The 25,636-nt window shown below is 40.4% G+C and overlaps 1 protein-coding gene across 1 annotated transcript; it reads left to right on the forward strand.

The window, feature by feature from the left end:
* Positions 1-25,480, forward strand: LOC116382889 (chromodomain Y-like protein 2). Its single transcript, XM_031846313.1, has 7 exons — positions 1-495; positions 10,342-10,948; positions 15,351-15,568; positions 21,369-21,541; positions 21,641-21,851; positions 22,010-22,153; positions 22,235-25,480. Exons 1-7 carry the CDS (start codon positions 472-474, stop codon positions 22,391-22,393), a joined length of 1,536 nt encoding a protein of 511 aa, XP_031702173.1. The 5' UTR covers positions 1-471; the 3' UTR covers positions 22,394-25,480.
* Positions 25,481-25,636: the final 156 nt, after the last annotated feature.

Here is a 25,636-nt window from a genome sequence, read left to right on the forward strand (position 1 = left end):
GAATGTGTTCCGGACGGTTCCTGAATCACGGTTAAATCATGTCTTCCGTTGACGGTAAAGTAGACCGGTAGAGTGAGCCGAGAGGAACTGTCTCAGTTGGTGTCTCTGTGAACACAAGACATCCAGCATATCCTCTCCCGTTGAGTAGTTGGATTGCAACAGAGGGCGCATGCAGACCATCGGGCGGTGCATTCTTAGCTGGGGACTAATTTTCTATCCTCCACTTAGCTCTGGGTAAACAGCACCGCCCCGACGCTTGTTTGTTTTAAGTGTCGAACGATCCATCGCGCAGCGCCGGGCTCGATTGACACTGTCTGCTGATCTGCTACTGCGGATTGCTCAGAATAACACGGCTGCTCGCTAATTCCCGTCTATCGGGGCTTTCGCCGAAACACCGAGAGAGTATAGGGTCCAAAAAAAAAGCCAACAAGGCAGGCAATAACGCCGCGCCGCCGGAGTCCGCACCCCACGATGGCTTCAGGAGACCTTTACGAGGTAGGATAAAAGCCCGTCCAGGGAAAATGCTCTGTAATATTGACGAATAATGGAATTAGGAAGTAAAGGGGAGGGCGTCGCGTCTGTGAAAAGCGGTGTACTAAGCCCTTTAACAGGCGAAACTAACCCTTCTCGTGCTTTGCGAAGACGAGGTTGGTTCATTTCTGCTCATACTTTGTGTCGCTTCTGATGTACTTTTGACGTAATTCTTCGCGGCGGTAGTAAATAGATAATGTGTCATTTTACGGGCTGAACTCCTCAGCCTGCCGCCGAGTTGAAAGTGGTGGTAAAGTGACAGCAGCGCTGAGCGGACGAACATGGTGAATAGCTCCAGACGGAGTGATGGTTCTCAAGGTGCGCATGCCATGCCAAAATAGATTTAGTCATCACAGCCTTTCCAGCGGTGTGACTGTTTGGCACATGCGACGAGACACCAGTTTATTTCTACCGAGCGGTACAAACAAGTCCGCGTGAGCTTCTCTCACGGTTGATGTGCGAAATTTGTTAAATTATGACTCCCGACAGTTTTTGTTTTTTTTTAAGCGTAAAAGTTGCCCAAATGGGCAGCAGGAAGATCACGCTGCCCTCGTGCGCAACATCACGCAGGACCCGCTGCCAGAGTGGGCATGGAACCGGATTTCTACATCAGATTCACTGACTTAAGCACTCGCAGTCATTAGCCTGTGTTACTCTGACATGGTGTCATGTTTTAGGTCATGGTGACAGAGAGAGAGAGAGAGAGAGATGGTGGGTCAGTGTCTGGTGACTTACTAGGTCAAACAAATATAGTTAGACTAAACAAGTTATATATGTTTCAAAGTAAATTGCACAATTCAGACATGCCACAAAAATGTATATCTGAAAAAGAAACTTGGGGAGCTCTGAGTGTTGAAGTAACACTGTCTGTTCAAGGTAAACTGACAAACATAGACTATGATGAGTCAAGCAGGACATATAGGTTGACCAGGTTTATAAACTGTGTCATTACAGTTAGCCCTGCAGGCTGTAATATTTGTTTCTTTTATTATTGCTCTTTATCCAAGAGACCCATTTAATTTGGAAAATGAACACAGTGCTGCAAATGAGAGGATCCATGGACTAAAGAAATCAAATCTATAGATTTGACAGGAGTATATTAATAATTTACATCCCCGGCCCCTTGAGTCCATGTGTTTTGGCTATTGACAGTTGTATTTACTTTAAAGGTTTTCCTTCACAGTATATTACAAATTGGATTTTAACTGCATATTTTCAGCTTAATTAATTAGGCTTCTTTCAGTTGGGTAAATCTTCATGCATTCATACAAACTAACTGAGCTGCGAAACCCGTTTGTGTTCTGCCTTATGCAAGTCATATCATTCAGTAATTACGGAGAAGCTAAATGGGGGGAAAGCATTATTGTCAGCCTCTGACTTGTATGGAGTTGTGTGAGTTACGTCAATGAAGTAGTCGCAATAAAGTGCTTTTGTATTTCAATTTGACTACTAGATTGAAAATGCTGTTCATTCCATACAAGCAGCTGGTTTGATGTGTAACCTGCCTCGCGTGGCAGTGTTACCCTCTGATTACTGGACATTGACTCATTTTCTGTGGAGCTGATTGTTTGATCAGCGTTAAACAGGTTTATTGCTCACAAAATATGATTTCTCTGTGTTGGTAACAATGCGTTGGCAGGCATGGCACATCAACAGTCTCTTAAGTCTTTGGATCGTTTCTCCGCTGACATGACAGCAGCTCCATCGGTGATAGTTCTGTTTAGGGTGACATTTGAAATATAGAAAACAGTGTTTTCTGTTGTTGGACTTCATGGCAAGGAATGATTTTGAAGAGTATGTGCAGAGTGCGCCAGCACCAATAAACTAGCTAATAATATTTTGTCGAGGTGGTTTGTTTGATGGAGCTGTAAGAGAGTGTTTTAAAAGAGGAAGTTAGAAGAAACATCATTTAGAAGGAAGATATTCACAAATGCTTTGGGATGAGCGAGCAGTGACCTCCAGAACAGAGTGAGAGAGGCTGAGACCACGTTGGGTAAAATTCAGTATTCCTCTGGTTTTGTCCGAATTCAGTCTGTAAGAGCTCCAGTTTTGAGCGTTCCTAAAATTCACGGTCACTCTGATCTTTTGCGTGCCTCGTCTGTAAACTAGGTTATTGTTCTCTATCTTAATGGAGAAAAGGGTAGTAAGTTGTGTTGAACAGATCTCATGGCATCAAACTATCTGATGGCTGATGTATGAAAGCATGTTTTGCAAAATTGTGGATAACGGTAAGGTTTTCTGCTGACTTTGTAAAATGCATTGAGGCAGCTGCAGGGTGAATAAACGGAACAATGTCATTGTCAATTCCACAATGTAGTTAAGAAGACAACAGTTGCTGGGATCAGTTGCTGTTCAGAGGTGTTCACTGCTCACCTGTTGTTTACTAAGCACATTCAATACAAAACATGCATGCACACATTAGAAGAACAAAATGATCTATAGAGCCTAATTACTTTTTTAATAAATGTAACCTAAGTTGAGGTTCCCCATATTCTTCAGAACCGTCCGTTATCATGACTTTTTGCATTTTGTTGTTCCCAAAATCAGAACTAAATTAGTTAAGTAAGCTTTTAGATTTAATTTACAGACTGCAAGATACAATTAAATGTTAATGTTCATTTTTGAAACGTTGAAGGCTTAAAGATATCTTTGATCTCAATGGGACAAACCTGGTTAAATAACGGCTGAATAAAATTAAATAAATCTTTGTTTACAACCAACACCTGTTAAAAGAGCAATGTATAGGATGAAGAGGAGTGGACCGGGCACTGAACCTTGGGGGACACCTTGAGAGACTGGGCCTGTGTCAGTGTTGAATTTATTGATGCTAATGAACTGGTGGTGGTCGAAGAGGTATGATCTGAACCAGGTGAGGGCTGTGCCAGTGATGTGGAGGGAGGACTCGAGGCGGGTAAGGAGGATGGAATGGTTGATGGTTCCTAAGGCTGCACTGGGATCAGGCAGGATAAGGATGTTGAGGGAGTGGTCATCATAGGGAAGGATGAGGTCGTTGGTGGCTTTGATTAGGGCAGTTTCTGTGCTGTGATGGGATCCGGATTGAAAAATAAGACTACTACAAATCCAGCTTCAGGTGGAAAACTTTAATATTTTATTCTGTGCTAGATTCCATCAGAAGCCTGCTGTTAATATGAAAGTACACAATCGTGAAAATTCACAAGATCAAGCAAATTGTGTCCTTTTGGCAGGCAGTGGATTTTTTAATATTTACTTCAGTGGAAGTTAGAGGGGACCTGACATTGCCTGCTGGATGTTAAACCAGAAACGGAGGATGGTTGGAAAGTTTTACAAGAGTTTTTAATGATGCTGTGGATATAACTACCCATCATTTCCTCTGAAGTGTTGATCGCATTTAACAGGAGTAAACAGCCTTTGATGTGTGAACTGCAGGGGAGCCATTGAAATGAACAGGAGATTTGAATGCTTACGGTGCCAGATAGCGTCACACTTTAACATATAGTAGAGACGCATGCAAGGAAAACACAAGTGGAGAAGGCAGATAGAAGGCCCAAGTTGCATACACAGACAAAAGCGGTTTAGTAACACTTGGCGCTTCAGTAGCTTGCAGAATGGAGGCGGGCATATCCTCCCACAGCTGCCAAATGCTGTTTCAGCATCATCTAGCCCAAAGCATAGTGAGAGGAACATACAATGGTCTGTCAGGGATGTCGAGACAGGTGTGTAATGTACACCCTGACATCACTTCTGGGTGTGCTTTCAGGTGCAACAGAGCACAGGTCTGACCACACTCAGTCGTGCTAATTTGCACCAATCAAATGCAGCGAAACTCACAAGAGGAAGTAAGACCCAAGCTACATGCACAACCAGCAAACATATTACCTGGAAACATCAGACCGATGACAGTTGACATCAGTGTGCTATTTTCTAATTACAAAGAAAATATTGCATGCATATGCTTCAAACCAGTGTAAAAACAATTACTACAGTCACTAAATAAAACACATGCTGCTCTATTTGTCAAACAGATGCACCAGGTTGGAGTCAGTCATTGCATCGAGTATGCATTTAAGGGAGGATTGCACAAGACGTGAACTCGGGTTAGGTAATTTGCGACCATCAGTTATGTGTGGAAAATTCTCCAACTTTGCAAACCAGTCGTAAAATATTGCGCAAGTGGGATTCACTAGAGCCACAAGGAGGGTTGTGTTGGCAAAAATAATATGTGGAATGTAGGGCTATATATAACTACCAAATGTTTATTAGAAAGAAAGATTAAGCAATTGGGGTTAGTGATCAAGTCGATGCCAACATTCTGAGAAGGGTACTGTAGATACAGTCAGGACTCGAGACTACCGGCGTCTCATCGAGCCAGGGCCAAACCAAAATGTGTTTGGGACGCAGCGAACTCTCAATCCACACCTCCCGGGGACGCACCCTATTTTTTCGCAGATAATGCTAAATTTTGGACAACAAATCCGTGGTTCGATCGGCAGGAGGAGAACGAGTTAACGTTAGATGTTAGCAGCTGGTAAGCACAGTCCTGCACGGATTTTGATTTAGTTATGTGTTTAAAATGTAATCTTGTAGAATTCGTTTTTGGGCAAGAAACTTTAGTAAACACAGTTGTATGAAGGAGATGTTTTCACCATAGACCGTATGTGAGAAGTAGCTGTGGTCACCCATTGGTTTGTGGACTTTTTAAAGCTTTTTTTTGGCATTTGGGCCATCAAAAGGCAAATTGTTTTTTTTCTGCTCATCGAGAATGCCCCTCATGCTTGGGGATCGCTCATCTGGAGGAGCACATGGATAATCCCTGCAGTGCAGCTGTCTAGGGAGCAGCGACACCGGCGCGCTACCAGGGTTTGAAGCAGCTGTGTGCCTGAGTGGGTTCGGGAGACGGAACGCTCTCCAGACAGGCCCGGTCATAAGCACCTCGATGTCCCCATGCTAATCATGACGCATCGTCAGGTAGAGACAAACGTGTTTTGCCCATAGACTGTAAATAGATATGGTTTTGCCACTGTGAGCTAGCTCGGACCCCTCGGATGCAGGGACACAAAATGGATCGTTTTTTGAAAAAGCGATGTGGGAGACAACCCTGCGCCAGTAAAGGCTGAGCCTTTTGTGTGAAAATATGTATCATTTTTGGATTCATAATGGCAACTACTCACTGGGGGGGGGGGGGGTCACCTTTCAGATACTGCAGAAGTGGATGAGGAATCAGCCGTGGTGGGGGAGTGGGGGAGAGTTTTCCGCCAATACTCTTATTACTAGAGTACTTCTGTAGCCCCCATGTCTGACCCAGTTCCTGTGGGAGGGCAGATTAATTCCCCACCTTGCAGTCCATTGGCAGAAGATTATGCTTCAAGGCTGAGGACAGCATGAACAAAACATCCCAAAGGCCTCAATTCAGTGCAGACAGTTGGCTAATGCCCGTTACCCAGCAGAAAGCGGACTAGACGACTTGTAGAACAGGCAACAGCACCATGGACAGCACTAGCGGCAACCCGTTTTTACACGACTAGACGCATCCTTTTTCCTGCACTGGCCTATAATTGTAAAGTGGCAACCTGTAAATATCACTGTATAAAACCTTGATTTATATCAACCGTACTTTGATCTCTATGCAAATGTCTTCAAAAGGTTTCCTTTAATGACAGTAATGCGGCAAATAAGAGAAGCTTTGATCTTAGTAGAAATGGGCACCGGACATTTCAGTATGAACATAAGAGAGAAGAAAAATGATTTGTGTCTGAAAAAGTATTCATTGGTCAGTCACAACACGTAGTTATGACAATATACTTGAATCTGCATTCATGATTGTCATTTGAAGTCAATTCAACAAGCTGTAAATGCAACAATAATATATTATCACCTTATAAGGTTCTTATGGTAAACATGTTTTCTCATTCACCAACAAGGCAACATTAGCTTTCATTTGGTGTTTCTGGCCATCTGGCCATTTAGGTTCAATACTCCTGACTCCTGAGGGAAACAGCTGGCTCTTAAGCGGCTACATTCTCCACCGTGTTCACCAGATAGTCGTCACTGACTTCATCTGTTATTTGGTGCTGGACAGGTAGCGTGCAGTCAGTTTATCAGAGCTGTTTTGCTGCTTGCTGTGGCCAGAAACAAGACTATGAGAGTGGTAACACAGAACCAAAACAAAATGACTTGCTCGTCATTATCAGGGGGCATTACATAACATAAACAGGTTTTAAGTCCCCAGTTGAACCCAGTTATTTCAAATGTTCATTTGGAAGTGAAACAAAACGTGAACTCAACCAAAATGTCTATTACTGCATGGGACATCCTCAGAATATGTAATACTTATATGATGGTCATTACATTTGGCTGAATGTTTTCAGAGGTTTTGGTCACGCTGTAGTGTGTTAGTGTGGCTTGGATGTTGTCATTTCTCTGAACTGGACTGGACTGGAGAGGTACGATTTTCTGGACTGGTTGGTGTGGGTGTTAGAAGAGTACGTCCACACATGGGTGGTTAAATCTGTAAATGCATCTCTTTCTTTCCATTTCAGACCCCCCCCTTCCACTCTAAAACACCATTTTTCTTGCCCCCAAAAACAGATTTTCAAAAAATAGTTTTCAGAGTGTGCGAGAAATTGGTGGAACTGTGTACGAGAAAACCTGACCTTTTATGCAAAACAATGATATAAGCTGTCCAGGGAGGGTTTTTGGTATGCGTAGCAGCAACGTGTTAAGACGACCTTTGGTCGCCTCTAACTCTCTTTGTGAAAGTTCATTTCAAATGTCAATACAGTCAAACCCACAGCACAGCTGCTGTCATAACCTGTATTTATGCTAATTTCGTCCGTCGATGCAACGACTATAAAATAATAATTTCTTCATTTGTTGTCAAAGTCTGTTCCCTCTTTGAATGGTGCTTTCCTCCAGTTAGAATTGTGTTGTCTGTCCCACATACCATGTTGGCCGTGATGCTCGGTTTTGTTTTTTGCTAATTCGTGAGGAGGAGGAGGAGGAGGAGGAGGAGGAGGAGGAGGAGGAGGAGGAACGTTTGATTGTTAAGGCTTTTCACTATGGGCAGAGGTCTCTACGAAAATGACCCAGAAACTCTTGTGCTAACACGATAATAGTGTTTTGTAAATTAGACGGCTTATTGTAGACGGAGCCTTTTCAGTTTGTTTGCTGCTTGAAGCATCAAGTGTTTCTAAACTGCTCCCGTCTGTGTGAAGTTTACCACAAGCTTTGTCCTTCCTTCTCTTCCCTCCTTACTTTGCATGCGTCTCTCTGCAATGCTGTTACGTGTGACACTGTTTGGGACTGTAAGCAACCTAATCGTCTGCTCATTTCTGTGACAGCCCTGCGGCTCACCCATCAAAGGCTGTTTACTCCTGTTAATGTGCGCAGCACATCTGAGAACACGACGAGCAGTTATTACCACAGCTGCACTTAAGACTCTGATGAAATCTTCCAACCATTATCCATCAGAGTCATGGCCCGTATGTATAAATGTCCTAGTATTGTTCAACAGATAAAACTTACCAGTCTTAAAGACTAAAAAGCTGTATTCAGCATGTATCGTCAGAGTAACTGTCAAAGACTGCTGTAAAATCCGAAGAGCCTTACATGAGGTCTGAGGATGTTATCGCGTGTGATTTTTTAAATTTTTTTTTATAATGCAAGTCATATGTTTGTCAACATAAATGTGCCACCATGTGAGGGAATGTTAAGAAACCTTATGTATCCAACCAAAACCTGTGTGCAATATGTCTGAGATGTGTCAACAATGGTACAATGGGTGAGTTAACACATCTAGTCACAATATAGTGGATATCAATTACCAGTCAATGGAAACCTAACATTTGGAGTTGACTTCCAACCTGTTGAATGAACATTATTGACTGACATTAAAGACTCTAACAGAGGGCCGTCTGTACTTAAGAACATCCAGAAATCTTCCATTCAGAGTCTTCTGGAGTGAGCCTTCTGAATTGCAAATCGAACCAAGTAAACACAATAATCCATGATTATTTGAGTGATAAGACACACATATGTGAAGTTTGTAGATGACACTATCATAGTTAGGGCAATTACGTATTCTAAAAGACTATTTTTTTTTATGCAACAACAGCTATCAACTTAATTAAAACACACATTTATCTAATTTAAGTAATTTTACCAACAAAACAAACAAACAGAGGAAGACACCCTGACTATTTCTATTTCATTTCCACTGAACTGGAGATCTTAGGTTCAATTTTTTTCTATTCTTACTTCATGCTTTACCTTTAGCTAAGAATTTGTGTAGTTTCCGGTTACTGTCACTTTTTACACCGGGTTTATTAAGTAGACATGGGACAACAATATGGTGTCACGGTTATCCTGAACAAAATAAATGCGATATTATCCCGATAATCATCAAAATATGCTTAAAGCTCTTGAAATGGCCAAAACATACAGCAGTCACTTTAACTTACAATTTGTTAAGAAACTAATATTTTTTTATTGCATGGAACACACATCTTTTTGTAGAGAACATCCTTTTTTAGTAAAAATATTAGAATCTTAAATAAGGTAATAACTAGTCTCCATGAATACATAAATACATTTAAAATAAAATAAAACATGTTTTGATTCTGTTCTTTCTTGCATGATAACTCCTGTACTTTTATATGTTGCAGCTTTTCCCTAAAAACAATGTATAGACTGATGCAAAAATAATCACAAGTGTGTGTCAATGTCTGTATCTGCAGAGACCCAGTGCCAGTATTTTCTCTCTGCTTCTCATTTTGCTGTGTTTATTTCTGGGCATCAGCCTTTGGGCAGTGGGTGTGAAGCCCCCAGCCAATAGCAGTGCGCAGGTGAGGACTTAATCAAAGCATAGCGACCGGGTCACGTTGCTGTCTCCGTCTCTCCTCTGCTCTCTGTTTGTGTCATGGATGTGTAAAGAGCTGTGGGTCTGTGTGTCTGTTTGACCCACAGCGGGGGTGAGACACACACATACGCACACGCCTCTCGCTCTCTCCATTCACTCTCTCTGTCCCTGTCTCTCTCTCTCTCTTTTTCTACCACGATAGCGAGAGCTAGACAGCTTTTCCAAGTCACATATCGTCCCATCCCTTTAAGTGAAATAGTAACATTTGCTGATGTGTTGTGGTGTCTTCTGGTCTAATATAATTGTAAAATACACAGGCATTTCCAGTTTGTGTTTGACCTCAATAAGTTGATGTTGAAGGTTTTTTCATGATAGCAGCCTGCAGCTCAGCTCTGGTCTCTTATCTTTCTTCTGCAGGGAATTAGCTATTATCTTAAACTTGACATATGTCACAAAATGTACCTTTTGTAAGATGTGACAGTCACTAGCAATGTCTATGATTCAACACAAAAATACAATTCCACATTAAACAATATGATAAATAATCATCCCAAGTATAAAGTTTAGCCTGTTGGTGCCATTACTGCCCAAAACAAAAGGAATCATCCTCAGGGGATCATGAATATTCACAGCAAACTTCAATGTTGTGGCTGCCAGACCCACAATGCAGCTGTGTGTGGTGCTTGGAAATGAAATATACCCACAAAGCCCTGCTTTTCAGCAAAATTGTTTTATGAGCCGTTTAATTTTTATACACTATATTAATGCCATTTCCTGTTTTTAGAGATTTAACATGTGACGGTCTTTGTCTAATACACTGTGAACGTTTGTGCTCATCAGGTTAATCAGTACAGTTCATGTTTCTTTATTTCTTAAAGACGGTAGTGTTTAGAGAGTGGAAAAACGAGTTATTCTGGTTAATGAAAATGTTTTTAGTAATGACAATACTGTCTTTTTTTGTGTGCTACGTTCAGGTGGAGCGGATTGTGGACAAGAGGCGGAACAAGAAGGGTAAGTGGGAGTACCTGATAAGGTGGAAAGGTTATGGAAGTAAGGAAGACACATGGGAGCCAGAGCACCACCTTCTGCACTGCGAGGAATTCATTGACCAGTTCAACAGCTTGAGACTGCACTCGCACAAACGCCACAAGGTTCCAAAAAACCGCCAAGAGCTCCTCATCACCAGCCAGCCATCTGCTACAGAAAACTCCAGAGCTCGGTCTGAGGCCCGAAAGAAGAAAAGGACTTGTGGCCCGGCTGTTGGGGTTAGAGTCGGAGCTGTTCTAGGGATTGGAAGTGGAGGCTCAGGACCCACTCAGAAGCAGAGGAAGGTGGGTGTTGGACCTGGGAAACATGCTTTAGGGGACAGAATTGGCAAAGTCATGACGTATAAGGCTCCTCCAACGGGAGGGCCTCACTTTGTTCCTCCTGTGAGGGTTCCTCATAACGGACTCCAGAATGGAGAGATGGATCCTCTCATGTACAGGACTGCAGCAAGGTCCCACAGACTGCCCTCTGACCGACTGGATAGAGAACTAGGAGGCATGGATACCACTGGACAGAAGTTCACCGCTGAGCTAGGTAAGTTGTTAAAAGATTGAATGAAATGAAAAATACAGCTCAGGTGGTTCAGGATTATTATTTTTTTTGACAGATATTGACATTGTCATCTGATGGTTAATATATGATAAAGAAAATATGATAACATTATAGCGAGCCACAGTGAAGCCCAAACCCCAAAGTTTTCTTACCAAATTAAGACAATAATATTTGATTTTAATATTTGTAATAATGCAAATGGCTACTTATCAAACTCTGGAACAAAACCTTTCTCAACAGTCAAGTAGTTTACTCCACATGTTTGGATAAGGATGATAATTTATACTTTTGTATTTATCCAATACTTGCATTTTAGCACCCTTTAACGGACACCATCTCCCATAACCATCACACATTGAAATGAGTCACAATTACAGTACAGGAAAGTGACATTAATAGTACAGGATAATGTCAAATGCTAAAATAAAATGTAACAGTAGCACAAGTAGAGGAGTCATAAAGTCCGCAAACTGACTCATTAGTGTCAGTTACACAGCAATATCTACCTAAAGTGTGTTAACGAGAGCCACCATTAGCTACTGATTCAGCTAGATACCGGACCACGTAAAGCTGTAGCAGCAAAATCTGTCAGTCTGCTGAGTTGAACAAGGGTGTGGGTGTTTGTTTTGGGTTTTTTTGCTTTTCATTTTCAAGAGAATATGGTTTTCTTCTTTTAAAGGTGACATAGTCTCCCTTTTAAAGGCCCCAGCTTGACAAAAGGGGCGTGTCTAATGTCCACGATTAGTTCAGACATTTCTGTAATAACAGCATGACAGAGATGAGTAAATGGGTTTGGAGACATCAGCGATTACAGTTGAAACATTGACAAAATGACATAAGAAGAGATTGTTGGTGGATATTGAAAAACCATGCTATAATGACGTAAATACCCTGGTTTGTAGTTTTTTTGCATTCTCATGAAGTAATCATTCAACTTTGTTAAAATCCCAAAGGTTTCAATTTCAAATAGCAACTGCTGTAGTTGCCAGTTTGTCTTACAAAATGGAAAGTAAACACCAGTAATTACCATTATAGAAACATATTTTTTATCTTAAATGTGGACTTAAATATAGTAAATAAAGAACTGTGAATTGTGAAGATATGAGCGGTGATCTTACGATTATAACATAGAACAATTGCCGGAGCACTCCCAGTCTCATTTCATAACTCTGAATCTCCAACTTCATCATTTCAGCGATTGTTATAGTTCAGTGAAACTGTGAGCAATCTATGTAATGGTGACTATCGTTTCTAAATTACCTCAACTACATCGTGGGCCTGTCTGTACTGCAACATCAACCATGCAGATGTACCGGCTCGTTTCTAATGGATAATGTAGGGGAGGGTGGACTTTTCTATATGGATATGAATGATACAGTTACTGAAAAGTTCCTCATATATGAGGCAGCTACATTAGATTAGATTGCCATGAAGAGTATTTTCTATTTCATGATGGATAAATTCTGTATATTTTAACAGGTGCACTTTTATAGAGACTTGTGCCGACACGCTCTTAAAAGCTCCCGCTACGGTTCTTTACAGGAGCAGCTGATAACGCCTTTAAATTTCTCTCCTGGGTCACAGTCCATGGCCTGCACCACTATAGTTAATCATTACATGCGTGTTAGAAAAGTCATTCACGGCTTGTTTAACAGAAAATCCAGATCAGAACGGTTTTCATTCATATCCGAATAAAATGAATATGCTTTGTCCATTCTCACTGTCCATAATACCCGTTAAAGGAATGTTTTGTCCTCTTGGTGCCGGGTACCTTTACTGTTCTTTTTAGCATGTGTATATTGGTATGAATTATGTGCTTAAGATGCTCTATCTATGATTTTTGGTTATGCTGTTTGTTATTTCCAAACTCCCATAAACCTCAGTCATGTTATTAAATGTTTTCAACTTATGGCCAGAATGTGAAGTTGAAAATAGAAAATTTCCTCTAAAGTTCTATGAAGAGTCCGTCAGATGTGCACTTATTTCAAAGCAGCACAACTTGATAGTGAGACCTTGTCCTCTCTATGTGAGAACATTAGGACTATCGAGCTAACCTGGTGGCTCTTGGTCTGGCAGCCATTATGGATCCTAATTACCTAACCCTTGAAAGACTACCCGCTCACCTCATTCAGCACCCTCAGCTCCACCCATTAATCTGCCGCACTGGCAGAGGGTGTCTCTGTGATTGTCCACTGCAGCAGAATGTGCACACAAGGTCAAACAATTTGTTTAGTTTTTGCAAAGGATTGTAAGAAAAGGAGTGCCATATATGACGACGCTGGTTTGTTTGACTTTTGTTCATGAAACATTGCCTTCAAATTTCTGTCTCAGCACAGAAAAGTAATTTCCATAACCTAAGGGGGCTATCAATTCATACTGCCATTGTACCTTTCAATAAGCTTTGGAAACACACGCATGGATGTTGCAAATGTCATTAATTTTACAACAATGATTGAGATGCTGGCATCTCCGTGACAGTCTGCTAGCTAATGGTAGCACTCTGCACCAATTTCTAAAAGCACCAATTGTCCATACATGTAAGGCATGGTGTTGTCGCGTGGCTGGAGCACTGTCAGTGAGACCAAAGCCACAGCCTCTTGTCCTACGACCATTTCAAATCACTGCTGCCACTGAAAACGCCATGTATCCAGGCTGATCTCTGTTTATGTATCCAGGCTGATCTCTGTTTATGTATCCAGGCTGATCTCTGTTTATGTATCCAGGCTGATCTCTGTTTATGTATCCAGGCTGATCTCTGTTTATGTATCCAGGCTGATCTCTGTTTATGGTCTTCCTTTGCAGACTTGAATTGAAACAGACTGTTCATCTGAAATTCCCTTTTATAATAAATATTGTAATGCAGAGTCAAACCCCAGATAATTCTGTTTGTTAGAAGAGCGAACCCAGATTTATTGAGTTTAACTGTAATTTGAATTGTTCGATGTTTGAGTTTGAGAAAGAGGGATGATACATTGCAGACATTTTATTGAGAATTTGAACATCTAATGGCAATTTCTCATATCTTCAGCTTTAATACCATTACTTGTTTCTGTAATACCCTCGAAGAACATGACCTGTTTTTTTCTCATTTAGTTTGCTATTGCTGTTTCTATCAGCGACCAACTCAAAAGTGAAGTTCTACTGATTTTTGAAGGGCCGACTGAAGCTTCACTGCATTATTCATGTTGAAATCACTCATGGTTACAAACACAGACTGAGGCTCCCATTGAAGGCTTTTTGGTAGTTTAAAGTCTGCAGCAGAACAGAAATACATGACTTTTTTTCTTACATATCACACCCACCTTTGTATTAGTATTCTCATAATTGATGTTAGCAAAACTGTTTTAAAAAAGGCATCGCATCACTTATCACTTTGCTCCGGTGAGAAAAACTGTGATTGTGTTCCTGAGTGATGTGTGGCTTATTTGTTTTTTTTCCTACTGCATCATTATATCTTAGATGAAGGACTCGCACTGCTTAACTCAAGGTTCTTTAGTCTTTCATCCATTCAGCTGATGGCAGTGCAGAGAGATTGGGTTACTCAGCTTTCACAGTAAGCTTTTTTGGAATGTAGGTGAATTGTTTTCATGATGGTTCTCTGATTGCACTGCACCCATAAGTCAAGGTTTCTCTGTGCGAAAAGGCCTGAAAATGATGAAAAGTAATGACTTCAAATGTGAAAGTTTCACAAAACAGCAAAAATATATTCAGCTCTGTGTATGGTATCCAAGCTTGAAATATTAATGCAATCAACAAAAGTCTAACTTCAACGAATCCCGCAGCGACGGCTAAGATGTCATGCAGAGAAAATACTGTCACATGACTCAGAAATAGGTGATTGCTATCTTGGTAAATTAGTGACATGCTGCTGTAAATTTCCTTAAAAAAGTAAATTTAATATAGAAAACAACTATTAAATTCAAAATAATCAACATCCCTGAGAAAACAGACAACTGAATTGCTACATACAGTATACACTTGGTGTGCATGTACATATATGACTCCATTCAAAGTTTCTTTTAATGACGAATTTTAGTTGCAAATAAAAGATCCAAACTTCTTGTTTTTCCAAGAAGTTCTGATTATGTTTTATTATACAAGTCGCATATGTTTCATGCTGCAATAACATCACAAATTCTCAAAATGTTATCTAGAAATATCTTCTAAAATATTTATTGCAAAAACAGTATGCAGTAGTTTTAGTTACAACCTTAATCTAACCAACCTAGGTTAAAAAATACAAAACATTTGACAGGTTTTTTTTAAATTAATATTTCAGACCATGTTTCTGTCATGGGGGGGTGTTCATTTTCAACTCCATCAGAAGGTGTCTAATAGCTGCACAAGTCTGAAAAGACTCTGACCTGTTGTGTCATTGTGTCAGGCTCCCCTCTGGCCAACGGCAAGATGCATCTACACAGCTCAGTAAAGCGGAAGTTGGCCGAGGAGAAAGGCTACGCGTTCGACAAGCGGCTCCGGTACAACGTGCGACAGAACGAGAGCAACTGTCGATTCCGAGATATCGTGGTCAGGAAGGAGGAAGGCTTCACGCACGTCCTGCTCTCCAGCCAAACAACAGACAACAACGCTCTGACACCAGAGGTGAGATCTCAAATGTACGTTTGTCCCCTATGTCTTTGTCTTTCTCTGGTATGCATCAATGGATCAAGTGTATGTATCGTTGCCACGGAGCTCTGTTTGGGAAATGTAAATGAGGAAAGTTTCCTCATTAAGTGTTGCACACATTCCCTGGAGCTATGCACTTACTCCCCAACTGCTCCAGGGAAGCTTTTTTTTTGAGAGACAACTTTTGAAAACTGGTTTTATTTGACAGCTGCCAGGTGTGAATATGTTGAGCTGGATGAATCCTACACAGGGCATTGTTGAAAAAGAGTGTGTGTACTCGGCAAAAGAAGGTTAGGAAATAGCTCCTGGGCTCTATCCTTAATACTGACACAGAATTTCCTCAAAACTAGTTGAGTAATTAGGGGTACATGTAATCCAGCATTATGCCATCTGTTGTTATTGCAGCAATTATTTCAGTTGAACTAGAGAAAAAAATGATGCAGAAGGTTCATAGAGAGCATTATGTAATTATTCTTCAAGAGAACTGGAGCCCCTAGAAATGGCCAGGTTTCTAAACATTTCCACTGCTTGCTATGTAGAAATAACACTGACATCTCTGCAAGGGATTACTACTTTGACGCTAACTTTTCTGTTTTGTACAATTAGCGTCAGATCATTTGGTTCAAACGGGCAGTTAGCAACAAGATATAGGGATCTCTGCCAGAGAAGGATGGAGAATCATGAAAATGTAATATATTTAACATGGTAAAGAAGAGGCCCAAACAATTCAACCACTTGTTTGCTCCACTTTTACAATGTTGTCCAGATACAAACGCAGCTGTTAAAACAAAATGATTCATTTTGCTTTTGCGATAGTAAAATGCCATGAGGACTGAAAACAAATGTTGGTGCTTGATGAAATGTTGACGCACAAAAAGTGTTAAGTAAATGATTGATAGATTGTTGATTTATTATTACATTGAAAACATGTAGATAGCATTGGGCAATATATCAGTAGTATATGGATATAGTGATATGAGACTAGATGCCATCTTAGATTTTGGATATCTTAATATCGTAATATGGCATAACTGTTGTCTTCTCCTGGTTTTAAAGGCTGTATTTCATTAAAGTGATGTCATTTTCTGAGCTTACCAGGATGTTCTGTTATTAGCCTTAACCCCGTCATTACATCCATGTTACTAATGATTTTTTATCAAACATCTAATTTTGTAATGGACCAATGATCAACCCTACAATATTGTTGCAATATCAATAGCGAGGTATAATATGGTGATATTTGATTTTCTCCAAATCGCCCAGCCGTACATGTAAACATGGACTTTCTATTTTTAGATTAGGTCTGCCGGTGGACCAGCTGAGTCTTCTCTAGAGGTGTTTAGGGTGTGTAATATTGGGATCTGGCAGGAGCGGGTTTGGTTATTAAGTATGAAAATGTAATTATTGATATTTATACAATTATTAATATCAATAGGATTATTAACATATATTAATAATAACAGGTCAGCACCCTGAGATCAGGGACCAATAACCAAACTGGATTACGTCTCAAAATTAGTGTTCACTCAAAATGTCAATAGTCAAAGTACTATTCCACATTCAGAGTGAACAGTGGAGGTTTAAACCCGAGCACTGACTATAACAACCAGCTATTATCACAACACATATACACAAAATATGCACAGAAAACTGCTCTTTGAAACTATAACCGAGTTTATTTATCTCTAACAATACTGATCAAATATCAATAATATAAATACTTATATTATATAATATACAAACATCGATGATACAAGCATACTACTTAAAAGCAACAAGCAATCACGTGGTGAGGGGAGTGTGCGTGTAGAAGAGAGGGGGGTAGATATATATCTATATGTATTGCATATATATCTTTATATATATATCTCTATATATCTCTATATCTATCTATATATCTATATCTATCTATATATATCTATATACAGTGGGTACGGAAAGTATTCAGACCCCTTTAAATTTTTCACTCTTTGTTTCATTGCAGCCATATGACACACCGTAAGGGTGTGTGTGTGTGTGTGGGTTAGTTTGAAAAGGAGAAGGAAAAAAAGAAGAAAGCACTCAAAACAAGACTGATCCTCACCGCAGCAGTAAAGCACAGTAACTGTAATTTTATGACACAGGAACCCGACTCTGCTCATCGTACCGATAAAATGCAGTCTACTGACTTTACTCGTGGTGGCGGATTTAAACAAAACAAAGCTCAGCAGTGTGGAACGAAACTATTACAGCGGCAAGAAGCTCAACAGTTATGTTACACAACACTGAACGGGGCTCGGCGGTCCGTAGCATACACAATACAATAAATAGTACAGTTAACCCAAACACGGTTACCAACACACTATGACCTATCTCTGCCCAGACCAAAGGAGATCACATTGTAGTGGTTGATGTGTTTCTTGGGACTTGTTCGGCAAAATTTCTCCTGCCGAGGACCTTGACATTGTCACTGACACTGTCGGCAGGTTAAGCGGCAATCTGATTCTCGTCTGGCGGTGGAGAAAACGGCAAATGTCGACTTGAAGAATCCGGAAATACCGTGATCTTCCTTCTGCAGGTTAAAGTGGGGGAGCACGGGGCAAGTTATCTGTTTCTCTTTTCAGGATCCAGGAACAGTCTGTTATTTGACCAGTGAATTTAGAACTATTAGGGTTTTTTTCTTTAAAGGCACCAACGTTGTTTGGACGGCACAGGGTGAAGGTATGCGCCGGTCTATATAGCCCTGGTGATGGCATGGTCGTGTCACAGGGACTCCCTAAGGTTCCCGTGGCTCTCGTCCAATGAGGCCACCAGCATTGTGGTTTGAACCAAATCTCACACACAGGTGAGATTTTAACGCCTGACGGCGAGTTGGCGCCATTCCACAGTTTAGGCTTTCAATTTTACATGCAGACGTCTATCTTTGTTCCAGCCACATGGTGAAGTCCCAACAGTTATCTACAAGCTGTGCTCATTGGCGTTTGACATGTTTTCTTCCTGTCTCCTCAGCAATCTGTCGATCACCTGCTAACTCCATATCAATCAAAGATTTCATGGCAGAACAAACCGTACATTCTTCATTCAGGAGTTGTGCTGTGACTAATTCTAATCTGTCACAGTGATGGATGGGGATGTACAAGGTCTATCGAAGCCTGTGATTGTAACTAACACTATTTCTGTTTTGGAGTGATTATGTGTAGACTTATGATTGCCACTGCCAGCTTGATAATGCTGGGATGTCTGCAACATGGAGTGTGGTTGAATGGCTCTCTGCTCTGATGCTGCAGTTTCTTGCATTGTGATGATCCACTTGTAGAGGCTGCCTGCAGGAAACTACCAGCCTGTGATTGGTTGCTCATTTCCACACTTCAATCAACAACAAGCTGCTCCATTAAAATTCCCCCTAGAAGTGTTCAGTCACTTGCTTTCAGAGTTCAGTAGATGCTTTCCCCAGTCGTTTTGCTTTGGGACTTTTTATGGTAACTATTGCAACATTTGGTATTCTTTTTAATTTGATAAAGATATGATTTATGAATTATGACGTTTTCACGATCAACATGCGTTTATGTTGCCTTTCCTCTGCACTTACTGGTATTGATCCTGCAAAGTGAAAAGGCCATTTGTCATTCAGGTCGATATTTACTTTGCTGATTTATTAATTAAGCATGTCATAAAGAAAATTCTAGTTTGAAAACATATTCTACTGCGAGTTGACAATTAGAAAACACTAGTTTGTTTTATACGGATTCCTTCGAGGTCTGTTAATATAATAGTGAGTTTAGCCACAGATAATGGTATACGTCTTAATCACCCACCACTGGATCATAAATCTAAGTGAACAGGATTGTCCTCCTGTCAGATTGTAGGATGTGTCTTAGATCTTCCATAGAGGGGGGTTCTTGCTTTGATACAACGACGTGTGCACGGCAGGTCGTCCTTCACAGGCAATGAAGTGGCCTAAACTGTGTCTGTGTGCGCACGTGTGTACTTTCATGTGTGACAGTAAGCCCCGTAAGCTGTGGGCTTATCAAACGGCTCCGATAGCTCCCTCTCTGTCGCTCAGTCTTTGAAGCTACCGGAACAAGAGAGCCTGCCGATGTGCCGACTGAATGGCTTTCGAAAATCTTCAAAAATATCCCTGAACATTTTTTTATCCAAACACTCCCTGAGCTCTTAAATTGTCCTCTTTCTGGCTTAACACACATTCCTGTGCTGTATGACTTTCTGATGATTCTATCAAGCAACACAATGAATACAATAACCGGTCATCATATTTTGCCGTATGAATGAACAGAGAAGTATTTGACTATTTATTTTAAGTGGAAATGATCTATATCAAATTGGAAATTGCTTAGATCTCTCTGAGACTACTTGACTGTGTCCTAAATCATTCCCCACTCACTGTGTAGTGCATCATATTCACTGTCTGCAATTGTATTATTATTTTATTTGAGTTCAGGCATTTCCATGGCACTCTACTGCTCTCTAGAGCAAAGTACTGTCTGTTCTATAGGGAGCAGTGAATAAGTGAACGAAGGAGTGGTTACGAGTATAGCACCAGAGAAAGACGAGCTGTGTCTGCTTAGAGAAATCAAAAACTGCCCTACAGAAAATGCAAAAGATACATAAATTAGCCTATCTGTAGAGAACTGAAACTGAAAACGACAATCTGTCAGACCTTCAATGAACAGAGCAAAACGCAAAGAAAACATGATTGATTGACTTATACCCACCCCTAAGGGTGTTGATTTAATTTCGAGGGAGCTGATGCTTGCTGCTGCAAGTTTCTTTGTTGTGGTTACCACCTTTGTTTGTCTATGAATGTCCTCGATACATCTGCTCACTGCACACCAACATCACTTTGACTGATCTCTTCTTCCTCTCTGTTTCACAGACTGGAACCAGCATCTGCCCATCTCTGCTTCTTGTATCTGGGCAGGATTTTTAATTCACCTTGCTTGAATAATGTCACTCTTATTCTCTCACACACACACCACATCCAGTTAACACTGGGGACAGATGATGTGCTTTGTGAGACATTTAGCATTAAATTCACTTTAAGGCTGAATGGTTAATATGGGTCAAGGGTTATAATCTGATTAAAATGCAGCAAGAGTGTGGGCAGATTGACTGCAGACAGTGATGTGGTGGTTTGGGATTCCAGACTTCTTATCAGGTCGGCTGTCTGACAATGTGGGCTTGCTCTTCTTTCTTCACATGAGACGAGGGCCAAACTTGTTTGTTGATGCTGAACGATGCACTGCTGAATTTTCTCTATCTGCACAGAATGCTATATTGTTGAGGAATCATACTGCAAGTGCTGGCCATTGATTGCTTTTCTTTGCTATTCTTTTGATTATTTCCTAAGAATTAATTAAGAGAAAGAGTAATTGGAGTCATTTATTGCATCTGATGAACAACTTTTCTTACTTATCCAGTTGGTCTCCCACTACAGCGTACAAGTTAATTGCCGCAATCAGGCTGTCAAGGAAACGAGCTGCCCATCGAGTTGTCATGTAAACATCTCATGTGCAGTTAGAGCTGCTCCGAGAGTAACGTTAGCATGCTAGAACCCCCAAAATCTCACTTTTAAATGTTATATATTTCCCATATATATGTACTTTACCAACGTTGTTTTCTTAAGCAATAAGCATTCATGCATTCCTGGTGTTTGTCATTATTTCTACACCTTTTTTTTTTTTTTTTTGTTGAGTGGATGTCGAGCCATGTTTCTCAACCTTGCTTCATGTGTGAGCCGAGTTTAGAATATAATTTGCATCTCCTGTTTCTTTTTCAGATCATGAAGGAAGTGTGTCGAGCCCTAGATAATGCAGCTGCTGATGACAGTAAATTATTATTGCTCAGCTCCGTGGGGACACTTTTCTGCAGTGGCCTGGAGCCCTCGTACCTGATTGGCCGTCTGTCCACTGACCGCAGAAAAGAGAGCAGCCGCATCGCAGATGCCGTACGGTGAGAAGAAAGAAATCTCTCCACTATGAACACTGACTCTCTTTTCACTTGCCATTAGACCTGACAGAGTTGGTGCTGATTGTTTTGTGGCCCCTTTAGGGAGTTTGTGTTGGCATTCATCCACTTCAAGAAACCCATTGTGGCAGCAATAAACGGACCTGCTCTGGGCTTAGGGGCCTCCATCCTGCCCCTGTGTGATGTGGTGTGGGCCAGTGAGAGGGCCTGGTTCCAAACTCCATGTGCAGCGCTCCACCTCACCCCCTCTGGATGCTCCTCTTACACCTTCCCACAGATCCTGGGCGTAGCTCTGGTGGGTCACCGCAATATCAAGGCCTTTGGCAAACCCCACTTTATCTAATTGATATCTATATCTTCCTGTAACCACCTGATTACCCTGTATTCATTTACCCAAATCGAACATTTGGATTGCATGCCATATTGAAATCACCCTCCTGTCCCCAATGACAGGCCAACGAGATGTTGTTCTGTGGAAGAAAACTCACAGCACAAGAAGCATGCAGTCGAGGTCTGGTGTCGCAGGTCTTCTGGCCGACCACATTTAACCAAGAAGTGATGCTGCGCGTGAAGGAAATGGCATCATGCAATGCAGTGGTAGGTCCTGATCTAGAAGTTTTTTGTTTTTTTTATGTAACCAAATGACATTCTCCACTTTCTGTGTGTTTTTTTTAAAAGGTTTTGGAAGAATCCAAATGCCTGGTGAGGAGTATCCTCATGTCAGTCCTGGAGGAAGTGAACGAGAAAGAGTGCCAGATGCTGAAGCAGCTGTGGTGTTCAACCAAAGGACTCGAGGCCCTCTTCAGTTACCTGCAGAACAAGGCGTATGAGAAGTGAGCATCCACACCCGGAAAGCTGAATCGATGTGGGACAAAGGTTATCTACAGACGGATATCCAGGATGACAACGGCGTGATCTCATACTAAAGGAATAGTTGCATTAAGGGTCTTTTGTTTCCATCCATCGGCAGAGGGGATTCTCTGGAGTTCTGTTTGCTTACATGTCCACCAACAACAACTTCATTAACTTCTTCCTTTGTCATCAACTTGTATTTTATATTTATTGGACCCAGAACTGTCCAGATGTTTATTCTAAGAGCAAAAGGGCCAAATGTGCATCGCTTAAATAAACACTGACCGAGGTTGTTCAGGGAGGTACAGAGTGTTTCTGTACATATGCGTGACGGATGTGTTTATGAAATTATCAGGAGGTATGAAATCAATGTATAGCACGTGATAATATATATTAATATATATTTGTTTGAAGTGTGTAAAAGAGTAACTTTCTGAATATAAGGGTTTTCTTTAGTTGCTTTTTGTTTTGAGCTGAAGTGTAAATCAAAGTTTGCATGAGGATGCTGTTTCTTGCTCCTTACGTGCACATTCCATCCTCTGTGGACAGAAGAAACCCGGCCCCAGATGCTCTCATACTACGTGCTCATTCATGTCACTGGATCACATTCGGTGACTGTTTGGAATCTCATGAAACACTGGATAATTGTTCTTTTTCATCACACTAGTCATAGTTCATACATTTAAAGTCTTTATTACATGTAACCGACATCTTGTTTGCCAGTAAATTTGTTATCATTATCATAATCACCATTCATTTGCTTCTGTTATATGAAACCAAGATGAATGCCCATGTACTAATGAGACCGTCTGGTGATTAGTGCATAAGTACATAACATATCCTCCTGTTGTCAACATCCCTCTGTCTTTAGTTATCAACTTCAACAAAAAAACACAAGCGTTAGATTCATCTTTTATTCATACAAATTAAATATCATTTAGGTTGGGACTTTTCTCTCAAGGGAGACTTGAGAATTGAAATGCAGATCAGAACGCTAAGTGGAAATGCAGAACGCTGGAAGCCTCACGGGAATGCCAGCACTAAATATACAATTGTGTCCATTCTTAATCAAGTGGCATTTTATGTTGAGTACAAAGTGACTTTAGATGATTCAATTAAAGTACGACATGGAAGGATCGGTAATGGATTGTATCCCATGAAGTTTCAGCTACATATAGTAGCTGTACATGCAGCGCTGTGGTGGTTCATGTATGTTTTACATGGCTTCTAGTTATCGATGCAGATAGTTATTGTGTGATCATCATCTTGATATTACCTGACAATTATTTCTTAGTTGTTTTTTAGAGCGCTCAGACGTGATGATAATCCTCAAGTTAATCACATTGTGACTACACTTATTATCAGTGTTCTATATTGTGGAAATGCAGCCGTCCAGTCGTGTAGCTGGAGTCAACTTTATCTGCATGTGATGATTCAAGAGTTAAAGAAATTGTGTATTGCATTGTGCATTATAAGTAGGGATCTAGTTTTATTTTTTTTTTTACTCCAAAGAAATGTAGATCTGTGAAAATTGTTTTGTAAAAATCTGAATATTTGTCCATTTTTGCAGTGGTACACATGCAGCACAGAATAATATATAGACTATGTGTTACTAATTGCATGTAACATACTGTACATATAGATGTGTTGCCTGCCTGGATACCAGGGTATGTTTTGTACAAACATTGTAAGTATTGTTAGAAATGGTGCAGTATATTTTTGTATTTATTAGAGATAACCGTTTGGATGTGCAGTGCCACGTGGTTTCCTTTGCTCCAGAAGCGCCCCGGCTCTCTTCATCACCATTTCTAAATTACACCATAAAATCTTTGATGGACAAACTGGGTCAGATCATTTATACCTATATAATTTCAAAACCCAAATGTGTAAACACTGTCACTTGAATGTTTACCTTTTCATTTGACATTTTCAGATGAAGTATTTAGTTGTAAATTATCAAAACCATGTCAGATAATTTAACGTATAATATTGTATTTTACCGAGCTTTAAAAGTTGAACAGATGATCAATGAAATGTTTGTTATTGTATTTCAGAACTGACAATTTCACGCATATTGGATCATTACTGCTCCATCGGGTTGTTTAATGATTTTCTGTCGTCCGTTTTATTTGGGTGAAAGGAATAGTTGCAATGGTTTGATGAAGCATTTATCACATTTAGGTCATTGAGTACACAACTAAAAATTTTTTTTTTTTTTAAACACCTTCACTTCATGAAAAATAAAATCATTTGTGGTTGCATTTTAGTGCGCCTGAAGTTGTAATTTATCTGAACTTGCCAGATCTATAATCACCTGAAGAAACTAACAGGCAGTTTGGCGACCAAAGACTATAGGTTTAAATAATCTCTCAGTAGTTGTGATTATTTTGTTTTTTTTTACAAGAGGGGTTCCTACATCTGCTTGTACAACTATGTTCCTTTTCTGTTGGAATCACACTTGGTATTAAGTGTGATTTACCAACAGAAAAGGAATATAGTTGTATATACTGTAGTTATATAGGGCCACAAAAGCTCTTGCTTGGCTTTAGGGTCCCAAGAAGAGGCGAGAGTGACCTGTTTAATGTGGCCACAGAATGTACATTTCTCAGGTCCACTGAGCGTTCATCGCTGATCCTTTAACACATGGGTCTGTATGTATTTATTAATTTTAGTTAGTATGTCAAATATTACAAATTATATTCAGTGTGTCACCTGAGATGTCAAATGCATTTATTTACTTGTTTTGAACTCTTAGTTTCTGTTATCCAAATTCCCACCTCAGCATGTTTGAAGTGTGCTTGAAATTTGAAGTAAATAAGCTATAACTAAAAAAAAAAAAAAACTACTCATTATTGCTCAATGATTTATTGCAAATGACTGTGGTTTTGACCTGTTTCTGTGTTTCGTCTTTTATAAACACATTGTGTGTGGTCTTATGTGTTTCATCACTCATGCCCCCCCCCCTCCCACATTGTCTCAAAGCACACCTTGGGGTGCCTTACAATTTAAATATATGTCAAAGATTGATCCATACATTGTGATGGGTAGAGTGAGCTGCTTCAAATAAAGAAAAAGTGCTTTCACCATGTGTTTTTGTCTCAACGTTTTTCAAACCGCTATCTAGGCATCTGGCGATAGAGTTCTAGTAATTTCCAGTCAGAACCATACCCAACATGACTTTGTGAGTGAGGTCACATATCGAACCCCTACGATACCTCCTAGAAATAA

The sequence above is a fragment of the Anarrhichthys ocellatus genome, unplaced genomic scaffold (genome assembly GCF_004355925.1).
Source record: "Anarrhichthys ocellatus isolate YVR2014 unplaced genomic scaffold, GSC_Weel_1.0 scaffold6, whole genome shotgun sequence".
In the NCBI taxonomy this organism is placed as follows: Eukaryota; Metazoa; Chordata; class Actinopteri; order Perciformes; family Anarhichadidae; genus Anarrhichthys; species Anarrhichthys ocellatus.